General features: G+C 45.1%; 1 protein-coding gene across 2 annotated transcripts in view; it reads left to right on the forward strand.

Moving 5' to 3' along the window:
- Window positions 1-22893, forward strand: part of LOC146835421 (complement factor B-like) — a 687940-nt gene that overhangs the window by 96064 nt on the left and 568983 nt on the right. For both annotated transcript variants that reach the window (XM_085602982.1, XM_085602983.1), the window contains exon 4: window positions 13177-13350. In XM_085602982.1, the coding sequence (XP_085459108.1) occupies window positions 13177-13350 (174 nt within the window). The remainder of the gene's footprint in view (window positions 1-13176; window positions 13351-22893) is intronic.

Consider the following 22893-nt stretch of genomic DNA (forward strand, 5'->3'; position numbering starts at 1 on the left):
TGAGGAAAGTGTTAGAGGACCTGCAGAAGGCAGGCCTCACTATCAAGGCCACCAAGTGCCAGATAGGGCAGACACAGGTTGTATACCTGGGCCACCTTGTAGGTGGAGGCCAGGTTCAGCCATTGGAGAGCAAAATACAGGCCATCCAGGACTGGGCTCCTCCAACCACCCAGACTCAGGTTCGAGCTTTCTTGGGCCTGACTGGTTATTACCGGAAATTTGTCAGAAATTATGGATCCATTGTGACCCCGCTAAACGACCTGACAAGTAAAAAGATGCCAAAAAAAGTTCAGTGGACAGCAAGCTGTCAGAAGGCATTCGATGACCTAAAGCAGGCCATGTGCACAGCACCTATCCTAAAGAGTCCAGACTACTCCAAACCATTCATTGTCCAAACAGACGCTTCGGAGCTGGGTGTGGGAGCTGTTCTATCGCAACTGAATTTTGATGGTCATGACCAGCCCATAGCTTTTATTAGCAGGAGGCTGACCCCCAGAGAGAAGAATTGGTCAGCTATTGAGAGGGAGGCCTTTGCTGTGGTTTGGGCCCTGAAGAAGTTGAGGCCATACTTGTTTGGCACTCACTTCAAGATTCAGACCGACCATAAGCCCCTCTTGTGGCTAAATCAAATGAAGGGTGAAAACCCCAAACTACTTAGGTGGTCCATTTCCCTACAGGGGATGGACTTCACAGTGGAGCATAGACCTGGCACTGATCATGGCAATGCAGATGGGCTCTCCAGGTATTTCCACTTAGAGCAAGAAGACTCACCTGGTCAAGGTTAGCTTATTGTCCCAAAGTTTGGGGGGGGGTCATGTAGGAGAGTAGGGTCTGCAATCCTATGATCACCCAGATTTTTTGCTTTTGCTTCATTGGTTTACGACTTTCTCCGGCTGTGGGCCTGCCAATCAGACCCACAGCCTAGCTGTTCTCTCTCGAAATTAACACACATGTACATTAGGTGCATCCACTAATTGGAACTGGGCCGCCTTGTCAGTCCCTGTCTCAGCATACCACAGGTATCCAGGGCATCGGTGTACCCAGGGCCTACCAGGGGCTGCAGCATGTATTATGCCACCCCTGGAATGGCCGTCCAAATCTGACACAACTGGCTGCACGACAGCTGGGGCCACGTGGTGTAATCACCCGTTGCTGTAGGTGTAGTATTCCTACACCTAACCCTAAAATGGACACATGGATTCCTATCAGTCACTCCTATGGCAGGCCTTATCAATCCTGAAGGCAGAGTGCAGGGAATCATGTGGGACGGTGCTCTGGCGCGAGCTGAGCCCGTCGACGGCTTGCAGAACCAAGTCCTAATAGCCGTTCCATGGTGACGCGGGCCAACTACTTTTAATGCATTATAATCCTTGCGGTTATTTGCTAACTTTGGCATCGCATCACCTACACATGTCGAGTAAGGTGTCATACGAATGGGAATACGAACCCCTCGCCAGCCCTGGCGACGGGGTTAGCATTCCCCCCTTTTAGAGGGACACGACATGGAAGTAACCTTGAACCCCGGTTAAAGTTGACTCAAGCCTCAGCATCACAAAATGGATGCTGCCACCAGACACAAGTCTGACCTCCTGCTGCTGGGAGACCTTCCAGCGAGGGGAGCTTGGACAAAGGGTTTCCTGTCGAGGGCGGTGTTAGCACCATCCCAGACAGGGTTTGTGTATCCCAGGTAGGCAGGGCTGAAAGGAAGGTGATTGCAAGTGGCACCCCGGTGCTCACTGTGCATAGCCCGGCTCAAACCAGTTTCGGGGGCACACCAGCCCCTGAGCTGGCGCGAAGCCGGCCAAAGGATAGGGGTGTAACCACCCCCCTCCTGGCTCCACCCATAGGTAGAACCTAGTCACGGGCCAGCCCCTTTTCTTAGAATAAAGGTAGGAGCGAGTCCCCTTCCCAAATTGGATAATCAGATAATCGGATAACTCCGAATCACGAACCACTTTCCACGAAAGGAACTCTTGACTATTTCTGAAGACTCTCCCTTGTGGCTAAGGAGTAGCCACCCTGCACCAGCAGGCACCACCTAAGCGCTTGCGGTTTGCTGTACGTCTCTCCTACGGATCAAGACTGCCCAGCTCGACGAGACCCGAGTTCCCTGCCATCTCTGACCTTTTACCTACCTCATCAGCTCAGCTGAGAGTCGTAGGTGTGACGAGACCTGCGGGACCGGCTATCTTCAGAACCTGCACGACGCTTATCTAGCACGCCCACCGAGGGACCCTCGAGTGAGTGCACCTAGGGTTTGAGAAGCCCTAACCCTGAGCAGCTCCAGCATCGAAGTCTGTCTCCCCAGCATCCACGAGATCTGCGTGGGGGCCCTTCCGCTCCTTGCTGTTCACCGCGTTGTACGACCACTGCCGACCGGCGTGTGGCCCTCTTCACGACGCTCCAAGATACTTTGCATCACCGGTCTGGTTGCTCCAGACTGGCTCTTGCTCCCCTTCAACAGAGGAGTACTACGGACCCTCCTGGTCCACTCCCGACGCCATCTTGACTCCCCCGCTTGGGTGGCCACTGCCAAGATCCGCTGCCCCTTCCTGGGCCCAGCATCATCGACAGCAGACATCTTCGTGGGACAGCTCGCCCTCCATCCTGGTCGCCGCCGCGCCTCCTGGTCCGAGGAACAGCCGAGTCCGACGTCACCCACTCACCTGGTCGAGGTGACTTCAGCCGGTACCCCTCTGGTACCCACACGATCGCTGGCTAGCGGTTGAGAACTGAGTCCCCTCTGCTTTCAGGTTTTCTTCATCACCGATCCAGGCTTGGATCTCTCTGAACATCGTCACTGGTCGCCTGCCAGCAACTTCTTCTTTCAGGCTCCTGAGACTACAACGAGGACTCCCGACATCTTGCCGAACTTCACGCAGCCGCAGCCTCCGGGCTAGGTAACTCGAGCATTTCGGTGCTCCATCGCAGGTTCGCTCTACAAGTGTCCAGTTCCTTTTTCGTTTAGTCCCACTGATTGGAACACTCCGGAATCAGTACCTCCAGACTCCAACCATTCACATTTCACTGTTAGTGTAGATGGTTTCTCGTGCCCCTCGGGCATTTGTGTAAATTGTGCAACTGAAGTATTTTCCTAAGAGTTTTGTAGTGTGCTTAGCTCCCTGACTCATAAAGAGCCAGGGTAGTCTTGTTATAAATAAATATCCTTTTATTTTCATAACAACTTGTGTGGTGTCCTTCCACTTGGTGTTCAAGGGGTATATGTGATGGTAAACAGCTGGCTTAACACGCCCTCTAGAGATTAGCCTAAGACTGCTCGTATCCACGCTACTAGGATAGCTGGTCTATAAGGTTGACTTACAACCAATCATCAATAAGGGTCGTTTGGAATGATACACAGTGATCACTAGAATAGTGAGCACTACATATCTGGCCAACTTCTCACAGACGCCTCCTCCTGCCTGTCAGAGGTGTCCCCCTCTCTCCCGGCGTCAGACATCAGCCCCTGAAGTTCCACCACCAGCGCCTCCCACGCTCGGGCCGTCGCCAGCGCCTTCTCGTCATCCCTCCGAAGGGCTAATTGCAACCGGACTAGAGAGCTCATGTTATTGTGTTTTCCGTTCATACGGCCTCTTCTAGTTATTTAAACTCCAAGGTCTGCTTATAACATGCATGGCTGGCCTTGATTGGAGTTGCATGGAGCAATATACCTGATTCCTGCACAGCAGTGACTATGAGTAGGTAAGGATGGTGAGAAATCATTCAGGATTAGTTTACTTTCTGGAATGCTAGTGGCGTAACTAAACGTGGGCAAGCTAGTGAAGGGTTAAATGTATATTAAGAAGTCATGGAATGATTCTGCAGTGAAGCACCAAGCAAGGCTGTGATGGGCTCGGTGCGAGAAGCCAACATTCTTTCAATAGGATGCCGCCTCAGCAGCAGCAGAAGACTGGTGGTGAACAAGCGTTCATGTTGTCAGTGGTGGAGCGTTGCAAACTGAGAGCGTGCAGGAGCATGATCATGTATTTGTTCGACTAGAGCCAGTCTTGGGAACCAGCCCTGGCAGCCTGTGAGAAGGAAGAAGGCATACAATGTGCAGCACCGTCCGCAATGATAAAGGCCCAGGATGCACCCGCCAGTATGGAAGTCGCATCCTAATAGCAGTGGTGAGACCGCCGCATGTCTGGCGAGCGGTCCCATACACCCGTATGATGGGGGCGGATCAAGTCCGCCCGCCATCATAATGAGCCCCTTAGTGTAGACCTTGGGCACTGTGCTGCATCTCACAGCTGCCCTTTCTGGGCATCAGGGCAAAACTGGGTTTGTCTCTGATTTTGGGCTCTGTTCACGGACTTGAAACAAGACATCACAACTTCAGACAAAAGGAAGTATTCAGGAATTTCTCACCAATATTCCATCTGCTTATTTTTAAATTATAATAAATGCATGCTCAAAACGTCTTCCCCGGGGTGAGCTTGGTTTCTTGAGTTGGCACCTATGAGGTCTCACCTCTTTCCAAAGGACCTGGTGTCTGGACTTTGAAATTCGAGCTGTTGTGGCTGGGTTGGCTAATGTTTTAGTAAGAGACACGTGCCTGATGGATTTTGGCTTCCTGAGATATAGGACTTTTGACATAAAAGTACTGTCCATCACCCGACCGATTCAACCAATACAACCTTGTACTTCAAAACATCTTTCACAAGTGCGGCACTACAAAAATTGATTTGTTTACAACTGGAGAAAATATGAAATGACATGCTTTCACTTCCAGTTTCCTGAGCCCAAATCCAAGGCAGTGCTATTTTGATAGACTGGTCAAAGATCTTCGTCTACACTTTTCCACTGATCCCCTTCCTACACAAAATCATCATCAAAATGATGCAGTGCAGAGTGAAGATCATCCTTGAAGTGCGAGATCAGCCGAGGCGGTTGTGGTATCCAGACCTGCCTTACCTCTTCCGTCAGCCTCACTGGAGACTCCCGCTCATGACCTGCTTTCCAGGGTGGCAAGCAGGATTTTCCATCCCAGCCTACTCTTGCTGAACCTGTTTTCCTGGCTCCTGAAAACCCACATTGCGACCAATTTAATCTTACAGATGGCTGTATAAAGATATTGAGCAAGCAGTGACTGCCCACTGTTGTCATATTTGCCTATAAATTGAAGAGATTTTGAGCATTTTAGAACCCATACACGTGGTTGACCTGCAACAGGAACTCCAACTGGTTTTCCATTCAAATAAAGTTTTCCTAAAAACCCAACCTTCTTATCTTACCAAAGAAATGTCAGACTTTCACATAAATCTGATGACCTCACAGGTGGGCTTATATCTGGGTCATTCATTTCTGGCGGAAAGCACTTTCCATACTTGAGATGTTATAGGAGCTGTGGAATATTATTTGGACAAAACCATATTTGGCATCCTAAACAATATTTATAATGATGGCACAGTCCACATGGATTTGCCTTCAAGAAAGCCAACTCGAGCTGGAGAGATTGTTTCTTGTCTATTTGTTTGCAAACAAGCATCTTCGATGGAAACCTGAGGCTCATTCTGCTCGCGCCAAAGCATCTACCACTACTCCCATGTGGTATATGCCCATTCCAGATATTTGTAGAGTAACAACCGAGACATCAGTGAACTTTTTTCCTAAGCATCAATGTGTTGACTCTGGAACAGATGCTCTGGTAGGTCAGGCCTCATGCATAATTATTTTTTGTGTCCTCTGTTCATTGTCTTTGGAACCCTCCTCCGAGTTGGACATGATTTAGGTTTCTACTCTATTCTTTTATTTATGGATATCCCAGAGAATCTCATAAAAGGGCAGGAAAGGTTACTTACTGTAGCGATCAAGTCCACACAGGTAGAAGTGGTTCAGAGAGATTTATTCAAGATATTTTTAAGATCACAATCAGGACCCCACCAGGAGCAGCCAGCATGCTGCTCAGCCCAGCCAACTTTGTGTATTTGACTCCCAACATTCCATGTTATGTCATTACAGCAAGATTCCATTGGCAGTGCAAGAATAACATTAGAGTCAAGAGACAACATATCCCCCTTTCTTCTAAATATAAAACAAATACTGAGAGAACAAGAAAGAAGAATGAGGACGAACAGAAACGGAGGAAATCCGAAACATGAAACAATTGAAAGAAGAGAGCAACAGAAAAGGATAAGATAAGCAAAGAAAAGAGGAAAACCAAGGCATAAGGACCACCCTCTCTGCTATACACAAAAGCAACAGAAATAAATAAATAGTCAGAGAAGAAGAGAGAAGGAACCAATGAACAACTACCCCAAAACATACCCACTGGCCAGAACAGGAATGTGAAAAGGCAGAAGAGGAATGAACCAACAAAACTCCGAACTACAGGAAGTGGAAAACACAGAGAAAGAAAACTAGGCAGAAAAGCAGAGGAAAGTTCAGAATCCACAGAAGGCATCAGGAGAAAACATCACAAAAAGAACAGAAATGAAGAAGAAAAACAAGGAAGATGAGGAAAAGTAAAATGATAATCCTCACCCAAGTCAAATACATTCATCAATACATAATAACGAAATATAATATAAAGACAACTGTGTATATTAATAATAGAAAGTTCAATAAAATGAAAACAAACCCACAGGCATATTTTCATAGCAAAACTTTTCTTTAAAATGATGTTCCGATGAGCTGCATATGTGTGGGAACAGTCTACTGTTTATTGATTCTAAGAGAATAATCGTGACACAGAACAAGGATTACAGGATAAGGAAAGTTATGTTTAGCATGAGAGCAACTTCCCTGCTCAGAACTAGACACTCTTCAAAGGTATATAGGTAACTGTGTCCTACTGAAAGTCTTGACCACCTTGAAGGAGGGATAGAGAGGCTCCGCAGCGGAACTGTGCACAGCACTGCTCGGCCAACCCCTACTTCATAGGCCCGTCTTTGTGAATTATGGACCATTCGCTTTGCCATTATCAGCACACTATGCGTTCCGACTTCTCTACCAACTTTATCTGAAGTCTAGAACTGTTGGAATCTCTTTATTAGACCTTATGAGCTACGGCTCTATCTCAGGGATAGAGTCGGTTATTAGTACTGTTTGGGGAATTCAAAGTGTAACAATTAGAGACACTGTGGCTTTAGGCTACAGGATGACACTGTCACTGTTCCCCACTCTGTATCCAATTTCATTACTATAGCTTGAAAAGGCCATAGCTGGTGTTGGGTCCCGTGGCCTGATATTGTTAGATAATGGAACGTAGTTCTGCTGTCATTTTGAATTTTAGTTGTTTATATTTTACTACTGTTCAAATATTGTTCTATAGAAATCCTTCAAATGAGGAACCTTGTAAAAAGTATCTCCTCTGTACTTTCCCGGTTGCCCATGTGTTCTTCTGCAGTAAGAGGGTGGGTTTGAACACACGGCGTTATGCTGTCTACTCCTACCTCAGGCGCCGGTCTACCCACCTTGCTCTTTTACAGGAGATTCACCTGACTCTACTGGAGGCGGAGCGCTTGAGACGCCGTTGGGGGGGACAGGTCTATGCTACAGGCTATTCCTCATATGCAGGGGGAACATTGATTTGGGTGCGGCTGGGACTCCGCTTGTGGGGGAGGAGGTAAAAATACACCCACAAGGGAGATATTTATTTATAAAAGGCCGTCTAAACGGTATGTTGCTGGTACTGGGTGTGGTATACGCTCTAAACACTGACCAGGCATTATTTCTTCGATCTCTCTCAACTGTCTTGGCGGGGTGGAGCGGTCTCTCATGGATGATCAGGGAAGATTTCAATGCTGTCATTGACACTACACCAGATCATTCTTTCCCCCCATTATGGCCCACACTCTCTGACTAACGCTCGGGCACTGAGAGACTGGATGCATCATTGGACACTGGCGGACCTGTGGTGGGCACGACACCCTGACACAAGAATATAGTTTTATACTAAGTCCCACATAACTTTCAATGTATGAATCGACCATAGAGTGGGCTCTCCGTCACTTCATCCCATGGTAGAACACGCAGACTCTCTTGGTCACACGCACTCTGACCACAAGCACCTTCTGATGTGTCAAATGGGAGGCGCCTCACTCGGTGATACTCATCTGGTGCAAAAGCATTGAAATTATTGTTACATCAAGGTGCAGTACCATTCGTGGTTACTAGATGTCCCTCACGAGTTGACACGAGTCAAATGCAAAAGCTTCATGAAAGGGTTTCAATGCTATTGCATTTGACTCGTGAGGGACATCTAGTAACGACGAATGGTACTGCAGCTTGATGTAACAATAATTTCAATTCTTTTGCATTTGACTCGTGAGGGACATCTAGTAACGACTAGTTGAACTGCAGCTCTTTGTAGAATTATTTTGATATTGGACACTATAATATTCACTGCCCACTGCTAATCTTGTCCCATAATACTTTGCAGGGCCTTTGGTTGGGACTGTATTTTTGCCCATAACTATGCTTGGGGTGGTCCTAGGAGGAAGGGACCACCAAGGAATCGTTCACCAGCATGATATGCTCTTTGTGTTCAAGGTATCTGCTTGGTCCTCTCCCTAGGTTAGGGGGATCCCAAAATCATCACTTCTCTCATTGCCTAACCTTTACATTCATAGTTCACTCTTGTGAATTGGTTATGCTTTCTAGTATGTAGAATTGCTTTAGCAAAGCATTTGTGGGCATTGTTGTTATTGCTGCTATGCTACGTGTTGTAGCACAGTTTTTGCACTGTGCTACGTGCGAAGCATAGTACTATGCCCAGGCTTAGTGATGACACTGGTTGACAATGCTACACACAAGCCGAAATCCATGCAGAACTGTTGCTCTATTACAAGGTTCTATACGCTTTCAATGATGCACAACTAAATGCTCTTCTCTCCCAGATACCGCTCCCGACCCTGGACCAGGCACAACTATTAGAACTGGAAGAGCATGCCACTCCAATGGAAATCGGGGCTGCAATACAGGCATTAGCCACAGGCAAAACCCCGGGCACGGATGGCCTTCCTTCTGACTACTATTAGGCTTATGCGCATGTAGTAGCGCACCGCCTACAGCTGCTATATAACACCGTGCTTGATGCAGGCTCTCTCCCACTCACTGCGGGAGGCATTAATTGTTTCACTGCCTAAGACCCGACAGTACCCGGTTCATATCGTCCTTTAGCTCTGCTAAACACGGATTATAAAATACTGGCTAAAGTGCTTGCTGATCGTCTGGCCCCATTGGTACCGGCGCTGGTTGAACCTGATTAGAATGGCTTTGTTCCAGCCCGTAACATGTCACTGACTCCACGGCATTTCTTATGAGTTGCCGCTTACTCCCCCGAGCAATGGCCGCATTCTGGCTGCCTGGTCTTAGACCTGGAAAAGGCATTTGATTCGCTAGAGTGGGACTACCTCTTTGAAATACTTTGGGATACTTCGCAAGTTTGGGATCACGAGTCAAATCCTCCATCTGGTTCAGTTATTTTACACACAACGAACAGCCAGAGTGAAGACTGGCTGCCATAGCTCCGAACCCATACCGATTGGCCGAGGCACCTGACAGGGATGCCCCCTGTCTCCACTGCTATTTGCCCTGGCGGTGGAGCCACTAGCTGCAATGCTTAGAATGCAGGGCGTGGAGTGGGGTATCCCCCTTGGGGATGGAACGCATGCAGTGTCACTGTTTGCAGACGATATTCTGATCTTCCTCAGGGACATGTGCTCCCTTTCGCCTACACTAACCTCCACACTTACGACTTTCGTGGCATTACCCGGGCTGAGGGTTAATTGGAACAAATCCTGTCTATACCCTTTTAGGCATGGACACGCAGATCCCATAGTCTGATACAATGAATCCACGTCTATCACCAGCAGGACAACTTAATCTACGGCAACCTAGGGAGAGCAATCACAGCGCTACAGTCGCAGATGTCTTTTGCCGTACGCTTCCACTGTCAGTGGTGGGCCGTATTGCACTTCTTTACTTTACTAACCTCCCCGTGTACATGGCACTGGCTCATTTCTGGAGGTTAGCGATGTTGATGAGGGATTTTATCTTGAATGAATTTCGCTGCCGAGTAGCTCTTGCAAAACTTTACCTCCCGACTGATAAAGATAGCCTTGCGGTTCCCAATACGGAGCAATATTACTTTGCGTTGTAACTCCTATGGGTGGCGAAGGGGATGGCGGGGCTGCACCTATTTGATGCTGCCAAGGCAGGCCCACCTCTGTCGCTTGACAATATATTTTGCACATTCCACCCATGCGCAAGGTGCAAACTGCCAGAGAATCTGCTGCTTAAGGTTGCGTACAAAGCATTCTGCAGAAGTCTTTACATTACATGCACAACAACCGCGTATGCCCCGGCTATGCCACTGCAGGGTACACCTACCTTGTAGAGGCGGCTCAATCTCTGCTGCAGAACTTGCAACCTGGTTGGCTGCCAGTATACAGATGCTGGGGGATCTCTACCAAGATGGGATGCTTCTACCATTTGAGGCTTTGGTAGATGAGTACAGCCTACCACCTGGTCAGTTTTTGCAGTATCACTCCCTTAAAGCGGCGCTCAGAGGCACATGGGGAGACATGGACGCAGAACGTCCGGTGCACTTTACTATACAATATTTACATGTTATGGGCAGGGGCAGACACCTCACCAGATGGTTTGCAGAGTCATTCCAAATCCATACTGCAATATCTATGTCACCTATCAGTCAGAAGTGGGAGGCAGACAGAGGGTATCCCTTTGCAGACAAGGAGTGGACAGAGGCGTTGCTTAGCCCCATAGACATCCAGCGGAACTCACGCTTTAGGCTTATCCAACATTATATACTGCAGCGGGCTTACCTCACTCCTGAGAAAATCAGCAGGTTCTACAGGAGAACAGATTCAGCGTGTCCTAGATGTCAGCACCCAGGAGCTGACCTATTACACATGTTGCGGGCCTGCCCTTCCTTGTGCACTTACTGGCACCAAGTGCATGACGCACTAGTGACGTCAACGGGCCGTCGACGGGAGCGCACTTGCGAGGAGTGCTTATTACACCTTAACCCTAGAGGCAAGAAGTTTGAGGTTACTTCTCGCTTTCTTGACGTAGGCATGCTAGCTGCCAAACGACAGATTACAAAAAAATGGAAGAAGCCAGATCCCCCGGTGGTGTCAGCGTGGTGTCAGTGCTGCTGGTCTGGGCTAGGGCAGAGAGCAAAGCACTCAGAGTAGAAGATATTCGTGACCTACAACCTATCTCACCGAACTCAGAAATCATACTAGAGGAGTTTCAAGGATTGTGGGTAGGTGGTGCGGGATCTCCTGCCCCGTCAACCACTGGGGAATCTGTCGTGCGCTCTGGAGAATCAAACACGAATGTGCCCTCTGCTGCAAGGGTGGTTTGAGCTGCCCAGCCCCCTCATCTATCCACCCCCATTCATTGATGAGCCTGAGGCTTTGTGGCGACTGGTGGGGGCGGCACTGTAGTTCAACAAAAGCATTGCTTTAGCCGTTGGTAACCGACCCATGATAGCTATTATACCCCCCATTACCACCCAGGACTCAAAGTTGATGGAAAGCATTTGTCAAACAGCTAAACCTGCACATCACATTGCACACGAGACCTGCTTAGATGATATTGTACCATGTAAATCAAGGCGGGAATTGCATGTCACAGTCCTCTCATAATATGTCTTGTGGGACAGTTGCTGTTAAAGTGTGGAAATATGGATTTTTTTGATCAGTTATGTCCCCTATCTTGGACCCCAACGGTTTCATGTATGAATCACAAGTACATGTATGTTCCCTCCAGTTCCAGTTATGAAGACGCAAACACATGTGCGTCCACCGTCAACATGTCCTCTGTCAGATCCGCCATGAATAGGCCGGATATTCCATTCCTAAGTATGAAAGGCCACCGGCTTTATATGGTTCACTTATGCCATTTTACAGTCCAGGCAAGTAGGCCCTGATTCTGTCATCAAACTCCTCTTGCCTTCTGCCTCTGAAAAACTCCAGTCAGAGCCTGCATCTGTGACCATGAACTTTGTCTCATTCTCTGCACGGCTCACGAAGCCTGACATCAGCCTATTCTCTGCCAAGAACTGTATTTCACCTTCGAATTATCTGCTTCACTCCTTAGCCGATGCATTCCTGTCTAGTAGTTTAAGTAAACATCCTTCCAGCTACCGAGCAATGGCTCGGCTTCTCTGTCTTTATGCGAGTAATTCATAGCCATGTTACCATGGAATATTCCTACCCCCCTCGCATTTAGTGTAGACACTTAGACGCTTGTACACGCACGCACAGTCAGTATAGAATAGATTCTGTCCGAGAGTCCTTCTTTTGTGGATAGCATAGTTCTTTAAACATAGGATGTTAGATATGATTTGGGATTAGGTTGACTTAACCCCCCAGACTTTTTGTCTCCACATGTAGAGCTAAATGTCAAGTCCCCTTCACCCCCGAGTTGCACGTCAATCACACGTCATGCTGCTGCGCGCGCATCTATGCCAAGTATTATCTTATAGATCCACCTATATATGACATCATAACCAATTATGTTCCTTTTTACTCCTTATTACACCCATTTTCGGTTACGCATATGAATCGTCATTTTCCTTATCAATTGTTACGCCTACTGCATTCGCTTCATTGTAATGTATGTTCTATAAAAGTCATTTCTTGTCAATAAAGTATGTACTTCACTTCCTGAACCCCCGTGGTGATGGAACTTGGAGCAACCGATTATAATCGATCATTGGAATAAAGCCCATTCTGAACCTCTAATACCACGGATTCTGCCTCTTATTTTACTGAGCTATTTTATTATGTTTCTGTATCAAATTAAGTCCTGGTAATGAAATTATTTACCACAAAAGGCTCAGAAGTTAATGTTCTTTTGGGTAAAACTTGTTTAAATCATCTTCAGGGAGTGTCTACCAAGGGCAAAACAATTAAATTGGTAATAAAAACAGACCTGGAAATGAGCTATCGAATGGATGCGGCATACAAATAGTGGAAGCAATGTTAAAACATATACGTAGTAATTCGGGTGTATGGTCTAATATTGTTAACTTACTGCAAAGTGTGAAGAACATTGTATATGCCACTGTGTGTATTTGCAATCAGACAATGTAATAAACATGTTTAAAACATAAATAAATAGGGTGGGTTTGAATTGAGTGATATATCTGATATGAGTATTGTACACACATTTTACATTCCTCGTGTCTTATCTGCACAGCTGGTGACTGCCCCAACCCTGGCCAACCGATTGGATCCATCAAGTATGGGAGCCAATACAGGATCGAAGACAAAGTATCCTATGAGTGTCGGAAAGAGCTCTTGATGTTCGGCTCCAAAGAGAGGAAGTGTCTAGAGGGCGGCGAGTGGAGCGGGTCTGAGCCCAGTTGTCGACGTAAGGCCATTGTCTCTTGTAACCATGCACTTTAGAGGGCTCATATTATTTGCTTTTTTCATTATACAGCCTTTTCTATTTATATAAATTCCATTGTTTTGAGTATTACCTGCAATGCAAGGGCCTGATTAGGAGTCAAGCGGAGGGATATTTCCGACACCTGCAAAGCAGCCGTAGCAGTTAGTGGCCAGTCAAAGAACGGTGTCAGATGTGGGGGATTTCGACTCCCACTGAGTCACAGTAATGTTTGTCCGCTTTGGAAGGCAGTGGATGAAAGTACTAGGAGCACAGCATAAAAACATCTACAATGGGCTTCATTAGACTTTCTGAAACCTGTTGTGACTGCAGCTATAAAGGTATTTAAGGCACAACTAGACGCAGCATTTCAGAAGCTTGGCTCTTCTGGTGATGAGATGCAGTCCAGTGGCTACATTGCTCACCTAGAATGTGGGCTTTTTCATGCAATTCTGGACAAATAAATGTGCATAGAGCAGTGCAATACATAACAATCATAACTGTACAGTGTGCTGTTCAGCGTTGTCTTCATAATGTGTTGCCCTTCCCTTACCCTATCACATCCTGGTTTTTGTAAACCACCTATGCCTTATCTGGTTGTCAGATGAAATATCGGCACCAAAAATATTGCCCAAAAATATTGAGAACACAAATATCAACTTTATACACTTTGTATTTAAAGTAAAGAATTTAACATAAAAAATAGAGAGAACAATAATATCGTTAGAAATGTGTATCGATTTTTAAGCACTATAAACTAAATAAACATACATTAAATTAAAAAATATTACATTAAAGAAATTTACAATTATAATATAAAAAGTATTGAAAAAATGTATAACTTACTAACATAAAATAAATGTATATACTTCAAAAGAATTGCAAAAAATAGTAACATAGTGTTTTACAAATAAGCATAAACATGTGCAAATTAAAAAAAATAGATTTAAAATACTTCTCAACAGAAAACATAACAAGACATATTGTTTAAAAATATAATAGAACTATAACATTTTATTGTTGAACAGAAAAATTAAACATAACATAATTAATTGATATCCAAGCAATTAAAACAATCAAATAAATAACACAATCACAATCACATAAAAAAATTACAATTTTGTTAAAAATATCTTTAAAATATCAAAAAAATATTTACTTCATCAATTATCTTCTTAACAAATTTAAACATATAAAAGTTTCATAATTAATTAAAAAATAATATTTTAACTACTTTTCACTCTATTCACCTGCAAACTCAATAAAAGATTTTAAAATAATGTTGATACCTTCCTATATTCTGCCCCACGATATTTTTGACATCACAAAAGTTTTGATATGATGCTTTGTGTTTCACAATATTTTGGACATGATATTTTGTCAGAATACTGCTACAGTCTGTATGTACAGCACCTCAAGTGCAAAATGTTCTTTGTAATGGAGAAAAAGAACTGCTCCTTTGCCATAGGTCTGGGCTATACAAAATATCTCTATTATACAAGCACTGGCAATGCCAATATGTTTGGCCGTTAGTGAAAGTATCTCTTCAGCCACTGGTGAGTTTATACACTAAATACAGCAGCAGTAGTCAGTAGCAGTTCCGGTTCCGGTTCACGACATGCAGAGCAGGTGGACAGCGGAGTTGTGCGGTGCGGTACGGACCACGGCGCACAGGAGCGTGGATCGAGGACAAGGATTGACACCATCTACCAACTACGGTCGACTCCGCCCCGCGATCGCCGCCGTAGTCGTAGCCATAGCCACAGCCACAGTAGACAGGCAGCAACAGGTGGCTTGCAAACAAAAAAACGCAGAAGCAGCACCGTAGCGCAGCCTGAGGAGGTGAGGCGGGAGGAAGCATACTGTGTGGTGAGCTCCATAGTGAAGCCACAGCAGATTGGGGCCAGCAGCAGCGTAAGAACTAACGAGCCGCAGCAAGAGCTACCCTCCAACCTGCTGAAGCCTCTCACCTGTTGAAGCGGCCCAGGCAGGCAGGGAGTGGCTTGCGGGTCAGAGGAGGGTCCTACAAGTCCCACATGAAACCTTTGTAGCTTCACCTAGCCTCATTCGGCCTCCCAACCCGCCTATTTAGCCCAGCTCGTCCGAACTTACTATCAGTCAGTTAGTAAGCAGACACCATCCCTGCTACCGCAGCCAGCCTCCTCAGCCACCCCCACCCCAAGCCAAGGTGGTGGTGGAAGAAAAAAGCTGGGGGTTTATCGGATCGATATTGCCGCACAGGAGTGGCGGTCGCAACAATCTGCATGATACCGGTCATCAGAGATGGCCGTGACCCATGAGCCACAAGCTACAAAAGCCATCTTGGTCTAAGCTACCTGGAGCGGCCATTAACAAGACCAGGACCAGGAACTTAAAAAACAATTAACAGACATATTAAGAGTACAAACAAGAGGATAAACAAGGGTATACAGGGGACCAACTAAAGAATTAAAAGTAAACGGAAACTGTCCACAGACCTAAGACAAATAAAAGATAAATAAAAGAACACGGAAAAGTACAGAGTGAAAACAGCACATGGAGCGCAGGATACAGGAATCAGGACACAGAGAAAACAGACACTAAGAAGGGGGACCCCTGAGATTGGATGCGGGCAGGTAAACCAGGGGAACTAAGGAATACCAAAAGGAAAGGAGAATACCTGCCACAAATTGATAAAAAACAAGGCCCTAAACAGGGTCCAAATGATTAATAACCACAACCAATAGGCAAACCAGGACAAGGAAAAACACAAGGAAGGATATAAATAGATTAATAGATCTTTTAATTATCTTTTTTATTTCATAATTTTTGTTTGAGTAGATACCGTAATTTTTTTAAATCTAAATGTGTAGGTTAACATCAACAACCAAGGTGAGTATCAAAACAACACAATTCCTATACATAAGATTGCTAACAGTCCCACAAGACTCCTTCAAAACAGCACGGTCATACTAGCACTCATTCGACAGCGACATCATGCACCACATCACATTAATACACAAGAATAAAAACATATACAAAATTGAATGGTAGTTCCACAATTCATATTCAATGAATAGAGTTTAAACAGCCCGGAGGGCTAAAAAGCGCCAATGAGCACGTTTTAAGTAGCCAAAGTTAGGCTTAAGAATGCCAACGCGCGTTTCAGTGTACAAGCCCCAGCAGGGGCTGCACCTTCATCAGGGCGAAGGAGGGCAGGAATGGTGGGACAGGCACACCTGTAGACGTAAGAAAATATGAACAAAAATGGGAAACAAAATACATGTACAGGTATATGTATGTACAAGTTTGAATATTATTGATGATCAAACAATGAATAAATGATACAGTATAGGGCTCTGATTCAAAGTCTATCAGGGGGGCATGCAAAACAAGATCAATGAAGTCTAGGTTAGATAAATCAGTTGTCACAAGAGGTCAATGGGGTTAAATATGAGATAGGGGAATTAAATCTAAAAATTGGAATAAGGTGCAGGAAGAAGACAGAACACATATCTAGGTGTTTTTTATATAAAGAACAGTGTGCATATAAGATAAGTCAGCGTGCAATCAATGAATAAAGATTGGAGAAGCTTCTCCATCCCTGCCCTCCTTCGCCCTGATGAAGGTGCAGCCCCTGCTGGGGCTTGTACACCGAAACGCACGTTGGCATTCTTAAGCCTAACTTTGGCTACTTAAAACGTGCTCATTGGCGCTTTTTAGCCCTCCGGATGAGTGCTAGTATGACCGTGTTGTTTTGAAGGAGTCTTGTGGGACTGTAAGCAATCTTATGTATAGGAATTGTGTTGTTTTGATACTCACCTTGGTTGTTGATGTTAACCTACACATTTAGATTTAAAAAAATTACGGTATCTACACAAACAAAAATGATGAAATAAAAAAGATAATTAAAAGATCTATAAATCTATTTATATCCTTCCTTGTGTTTTTCCTTGTCCTGGTTTGCCTATTGGTTGTGGTTATTAATCATTTGGACCCTGTTTAGGGCCTTGTTTTTTATCAATTTGTGGCAGGTATTCTCCTTTCCTTTTGGTATTCCACAGAGAAAACAGGACACACAGGATACACAGAACACCTAGGACAAATCAAAACCCAAAAACCATATGCAAACATACGCAAACACTTGGGAAAGAACGAAGTGAAAAGGGTCACTAGTAAATTACATGCTTATTCTCTACCCTACCCAACACCAGCAGTTGCAAGGCCGAGAGGACTGTCATCCTCAAGAAATTTCAAGTTTTAAGAAGTTTGAAGAAGCATAGCGTGAGGGGGAAAACTTCAAGCCTCCCATGACATTGTAGGGATCACACGACTGCACGAAACACAGAGTTGCAGAGAGGATGAGATCAGGCAGAGTTAGACGAACTCCAAAGCAGCCCCAGAAGTCCCGGAAGACCCAGAAGCCTAGTAGTACAAATCAAGGAGTGAGAAAAGAAAACACGAAACAATCTGAAAAAGCAGTAGAACAGGACGCACCCCAAAAAAGTCCACTTATCTCACCAATTCTGACATTGTTCAGGATTTTAGAAACTAGAGGAACTAAGGGAAAAAGCTCCAGATTCTTCTTTCTCAAAGACCCAGGGGCTGCTATATACTCGACACCCAGAGAGGTTCCTGGCCTTCCAGCACCACTAACTCTGCAAAGGTTGTCACATAGTCTCAAAACAGTAGAAAAATAAAGTGTTTCTATTACAAACACAACGGACCCAAACAGCGAAGTAATTAGTCAAAACTGGGGCCAGGCAGACATGGATATGGTCATATCTAAGGATGATACAAAGGCGAGATGCTAGGCCAACGGGCCAACAACCACAGACAAAGATCTCTACCCAGAGAACCCGCCTGAGGGCCAAAAAAAAACAATATCGTTGTGTGCAACAACAATAAGGCTTTAGATTAGCCCCAGCCCTGCCATGGAAAAGAAGGGAGCCACGGAAGAGAAAACAGATATGTAAAAGCTCACTTGCCAAATCAGTGCATAGGTCAAAAACTTTATTTAACTTCACCCCAAAGCCTACAAAACAAGACAAAACTACACAAGGGTCTACAATGGTGGCTCAGATCCACCAGATAAATTTAGTAGACGCAAAAGACCTGGACGACCTCGAAGACCTAGAAAACTCACAGCTGAGAACTTTAAGCATCACCACTAACAAGGAGCCATCGCGAGACATGGACGCTAAGGAGCCATCGCCAGACATAGACGCTAGAGAGGCACTAGGCCGTGATGCCCACATTCACTCAATGCAAAATAATGAAGAAACAACTAGCCCTCATAACAAGGAAAAAGCAATCAGAGTGGCCTTAATTTTGCAGAACACCAGCCAATTAGTCACCGGAAATCATACACCAGATTATGAATCAAAACTGACATCACCACTAGAAAAAATACCCAATAGCACATCTAGCTACCCGGAGCCCTTCAGAACTTTACTACAAACACTAACATTCACAGTGTGTTTGGGCTTGTACCAACTGTAAAAACAGCAGTTCTTACTTGGGAGGGCTTTGATCCATGCACAAAAAAAGGGACAACAAAAAACTCATAAAGCAGTGACTTAACCCAGGGGGGCTTTGGCCTCTGTACAAGAAAAGTGGAAAGAAAAAGGCCACACACTAGCGAACAAATTGAAGAGGCACTGGAACTGGGTCAAACGCAACAAGATAGAAACACTGGGCAACCCGCAATTTGACATCTCAATCCCTTGAGTCCTGTACTACCAATCTGAAGCCCAAAGATCAAACAGGAGGAAACACAAACACGAAAGAAGTGCCTAAATCACTGCTCCGCACCGACGCAACAACCGAGGATTGGGCTAAGCAAGTGCTTTCGGAAAAAGCACAAGGAAGGATCGAAATCAATGAGTCAGAGATCAGGGACTATGCAGAAACATCCTTCCAAGATAAGGATCACAAGACAATACCAACATTGGCGTTCAAAACACCATCCCCCAGGCCCAAAGTAAGGAGCATCATGCAGCATGAAAACCTTAGATTTTACATACAAAATCATGACAATGCAAACTTATCAGAATGTAACCTAGGGAACTGGCTGAGGGCAATCATCCGCGAAACCGAGTCAGGAATCCTGCAACAGGAAATAACTACAAGATAGACTGAGCAACCTTATCACAAAACACCACTAAGGGCAGCATGCACCATTCTGGAAACCATAGACTGCAAAAGTCACCTGCAGCAGAAAAAAACAAAGAAAACTAAATCATCACAAATACCCGGCAGCACGGACCATCACTGCAGCAAATATTATTTACACCAGAATACGAGTCCCAGGGGCGGCACGATATCCTGAACAGGGGCAACATATTAAAATTACTAACCAACATCCCAGCACTAAAACATCTAAAGTCAACCAACCTGCTAGTCATGAGATTTTGCCAGAAGGGAAAAGATAACCTTAATGAACAAACGCTCACCACATGGCAAACAGTGGAAGTTGCTTCACTGAGTGTGGCACGCGTGTCCCGTCCTGGAAGTTGCCCAGCTCATTATGAGCCAAAACCAACAACTTGACATATGGGGCATAAAACTTTCTGAACCCGCCATACCACATTATCCCGGCACGCTTGCTGAAAATTCTACCCAGAATGTAAACATTGGGCCGGGAGAAATAAAAGAAAAAACAGGTGTACTCTCTTTCAGAAAGCTAAAAGGAGGAGCCCACCTGCGATATGGCGCAATGGGGCTGCAACGGACAAAAAGGCAAACTTGGAACCCAACAATGATCAATGAAGCTGGCTCTCAGGAACCCTGAACAAAGAGAAAAATAACTGACCAGCGCGAAAGCAGGAAGAGAACTCCAGAAACTGGAATCTACACCCTCTCTCGTGGAATATAGGTGGTGCAAGAAAATAGTTAGAAGAAAGCAGCCCCCCTCAAGCTCTGGCATCATGCGACATTATTGCTCTTCAGGAGACATGGGTTCTGTAAGAGCTACCTCGTGAAGGATTTACACATTTTCACACACCAGCCGAGAAACACAGGAGATATGGACGTCCAAAAGGCGGCCTAGCAGTCTACGTGTCCACAGCCATTAACATCTTATCAGAGCAGATAGCCCCCTTCGGACCAATCATGCAACTAATAAAATTCTCGCTGCCGGCGATAGAGAAACCAAGAACCGTACTATTAATCAACACCTATACACATCCAACGGTGCAAAAGAAAAAGGCCCACAACACGTTGTTAACACCCATAATCTCCAACATAAGAGGTGAGAATCCCTCCTGGGACATAGTTGTAACCGGAGACTTTAATTCAAACTTAATCTTCTCCCCGGATGAAGATGAGATACTATCTGCAGATAACAAATGCTGGAACGTACAACTCCAATTCCAAATTAAGACGTCTTCCCCCGATCTTGTGGGTCAGCACCTGGTGATAACGCTCGAATACCTGGGCTTGAGAGAGTCATAAATGGCAGAACACCGGAAGACACCCCTCCAAAACATACTTTTTACAGAGGGAAGTCGCAATCAAGGCTTGACTACACAGCAATTTCATTACCACTAATGCCTTTCCTCTCTAGATATTTTATTGAATTTACCACCAGGAGCGACCATTCGTATCAACATACTTACTTTAATCTAAATTTACCAAAACATAAGACCTATCAGGCAGCTGAGGAAGGCATCCACGCAACTGACCTGAAATGGCTGAAATGGTCAAAGGAGAAAATTGAGGAGCTCCAAATCAAATTACAAAGGCTCAAAATAGAAAGAGAAAATGTCTGTCTAACTAAGATACAAGACTGGGAAAACTTCACTGAGAAACTAGCAACTCTAATGACTAATAAACCAAAACATGCGCCAAGAAACAAAAACAACGCACCACCAGAAAGAGAGGTCCTTACACAGAAGCGAGAACTAAAAAAGCCGCCAGGAGACTGAAAAGAACAGAACAGGTTGGGAAGCTGTACGCTACCTAAGGAAACTATACAAAAATCAGATATGGGACCACAAAAGAAGACGTGAGGACAACGTTTGGGCAAAATTACTATACAACGCAAAAAACTAATTTAAGTACATTTTGGGAATTAACAAACAATCTGAGTCAGCCAGTGAACTTTCTAACTTCAAATGTACAAGAACACGTCTGGGCAATGTTTCTAACAAAAAGATTCATAGAAACTGCAACCCTGGAACCCCCAGTTGGCAATGAAGAAGAACGCGTACGTCATCTGGACTTGGAGGAATTATAGGTAAATAACAATGCCCCCAGACAGGAAAAAGACAGCAATATGCATCAACACGCAACTACAGAGCTTTCACAGAGCTGTCAGCGGATGAAACACAATCGTTCGGTGACGAGACCAGTGCCCAATTTTCACTGGCAAGGTAAAACAGGCCGGCCTATGTAGCAGACGATGTAAACAGAATAATACTGAAAGGCCGAGGAAATGGGGCACCAGGTCCAAACGGTAGGCCTCAAGCAATTTTCAAACACTCACCATCCTTCTGGAGTAGAAGACTACTGAGTCTGCTCAAAGAAGCCGAGACTTTAACCCAAATCCCATCAACTTGGCAAGGTTCAATAATTCCTCCAATTTATAAAGGAGGGGATAGAACTTGTCCGGCAAATTACAGATTAATCGCTTTACTGGACGTGGAAGCAAAGTACTATGCCTCCCTGATTCTGGAAGACCTGACTTCCTGGTCAAACACGCTCAATCTGATCCCCATCAATCAGACGGGTTTCAGAAAAGGAATTGGGACAATCACAAATATTCGAACACTCTCCATCATTGCAGACAAGTATAAACGGAGGAAACAACAATTGCACCTTTGCTTCATAGATCTCAAGGCTGCATTTGATAGTGTGGACCGTCATCTTCTATGGGCAAAACTGAAAGCTTGGAACATTCCTGAGAGAATTTTCAGAGGAATACTGCTTCTTCATTCCAACACATGGATGAGAGCAAAGCTGGGAGATGCCTAACAAGAAAGGTGATCACCACTAAAGGTCTAAAACAAGGATGTGTGCTTGCTCCGCACCTTTTTAATCTCTTCATGGTGGACCTGCCTCATCAGCTCGATAAGATCAACTCCCATCCACACCAACTGGGAAAGCGATCTCTATCACAACTCTCATACGCAGACGATGTTGTGCTGATGAGCCTAACCAAGATCGGCCTCCGCAGGTCACTCTCAGGCATGTTGGATTATATAACAACCAACAGGCTAGACGTTAATACATCGAAAAGCAATACAATGCTAATTAGTAATTAACCAACGGCCAAGCAGAACATACAGCTTGAGCGTAACCTGCTAGAGGAAGTGTCTAACTATAAATATCTGGGCTTTTACATGGATAACAGGCTGAACCAACGAGAGCAGAAAGCTTACATGCTACAGAGATCAAACGCACTGACGTTTGCCTTTAGGACCCTAGCGCAAAAACTGAAGGGGCCTTCGTATAAACCTCTGCTCGCAGTGAAAACGACCAAAATGCTTCCAACACTGACATATGCCAGTATTGCTCTACACAGTAAAGATTCTGAACTATTGAACA

The sequence above is a fragment of the Triturus cristatus genome, chromosome 4_2 (genome assembly GCF_964204655.1).
Source record: "Triturus cristatus chromosome 4_2, aTriCri1.1, whole genome shotgun sequence".
Classification (NCBI taxonomy): domain Eukaryota; kingdom Metazoa; phylum Chordata; class Amphibia; order Caudata; family Salamandridae; genus Triturus; species Triturus cristatus.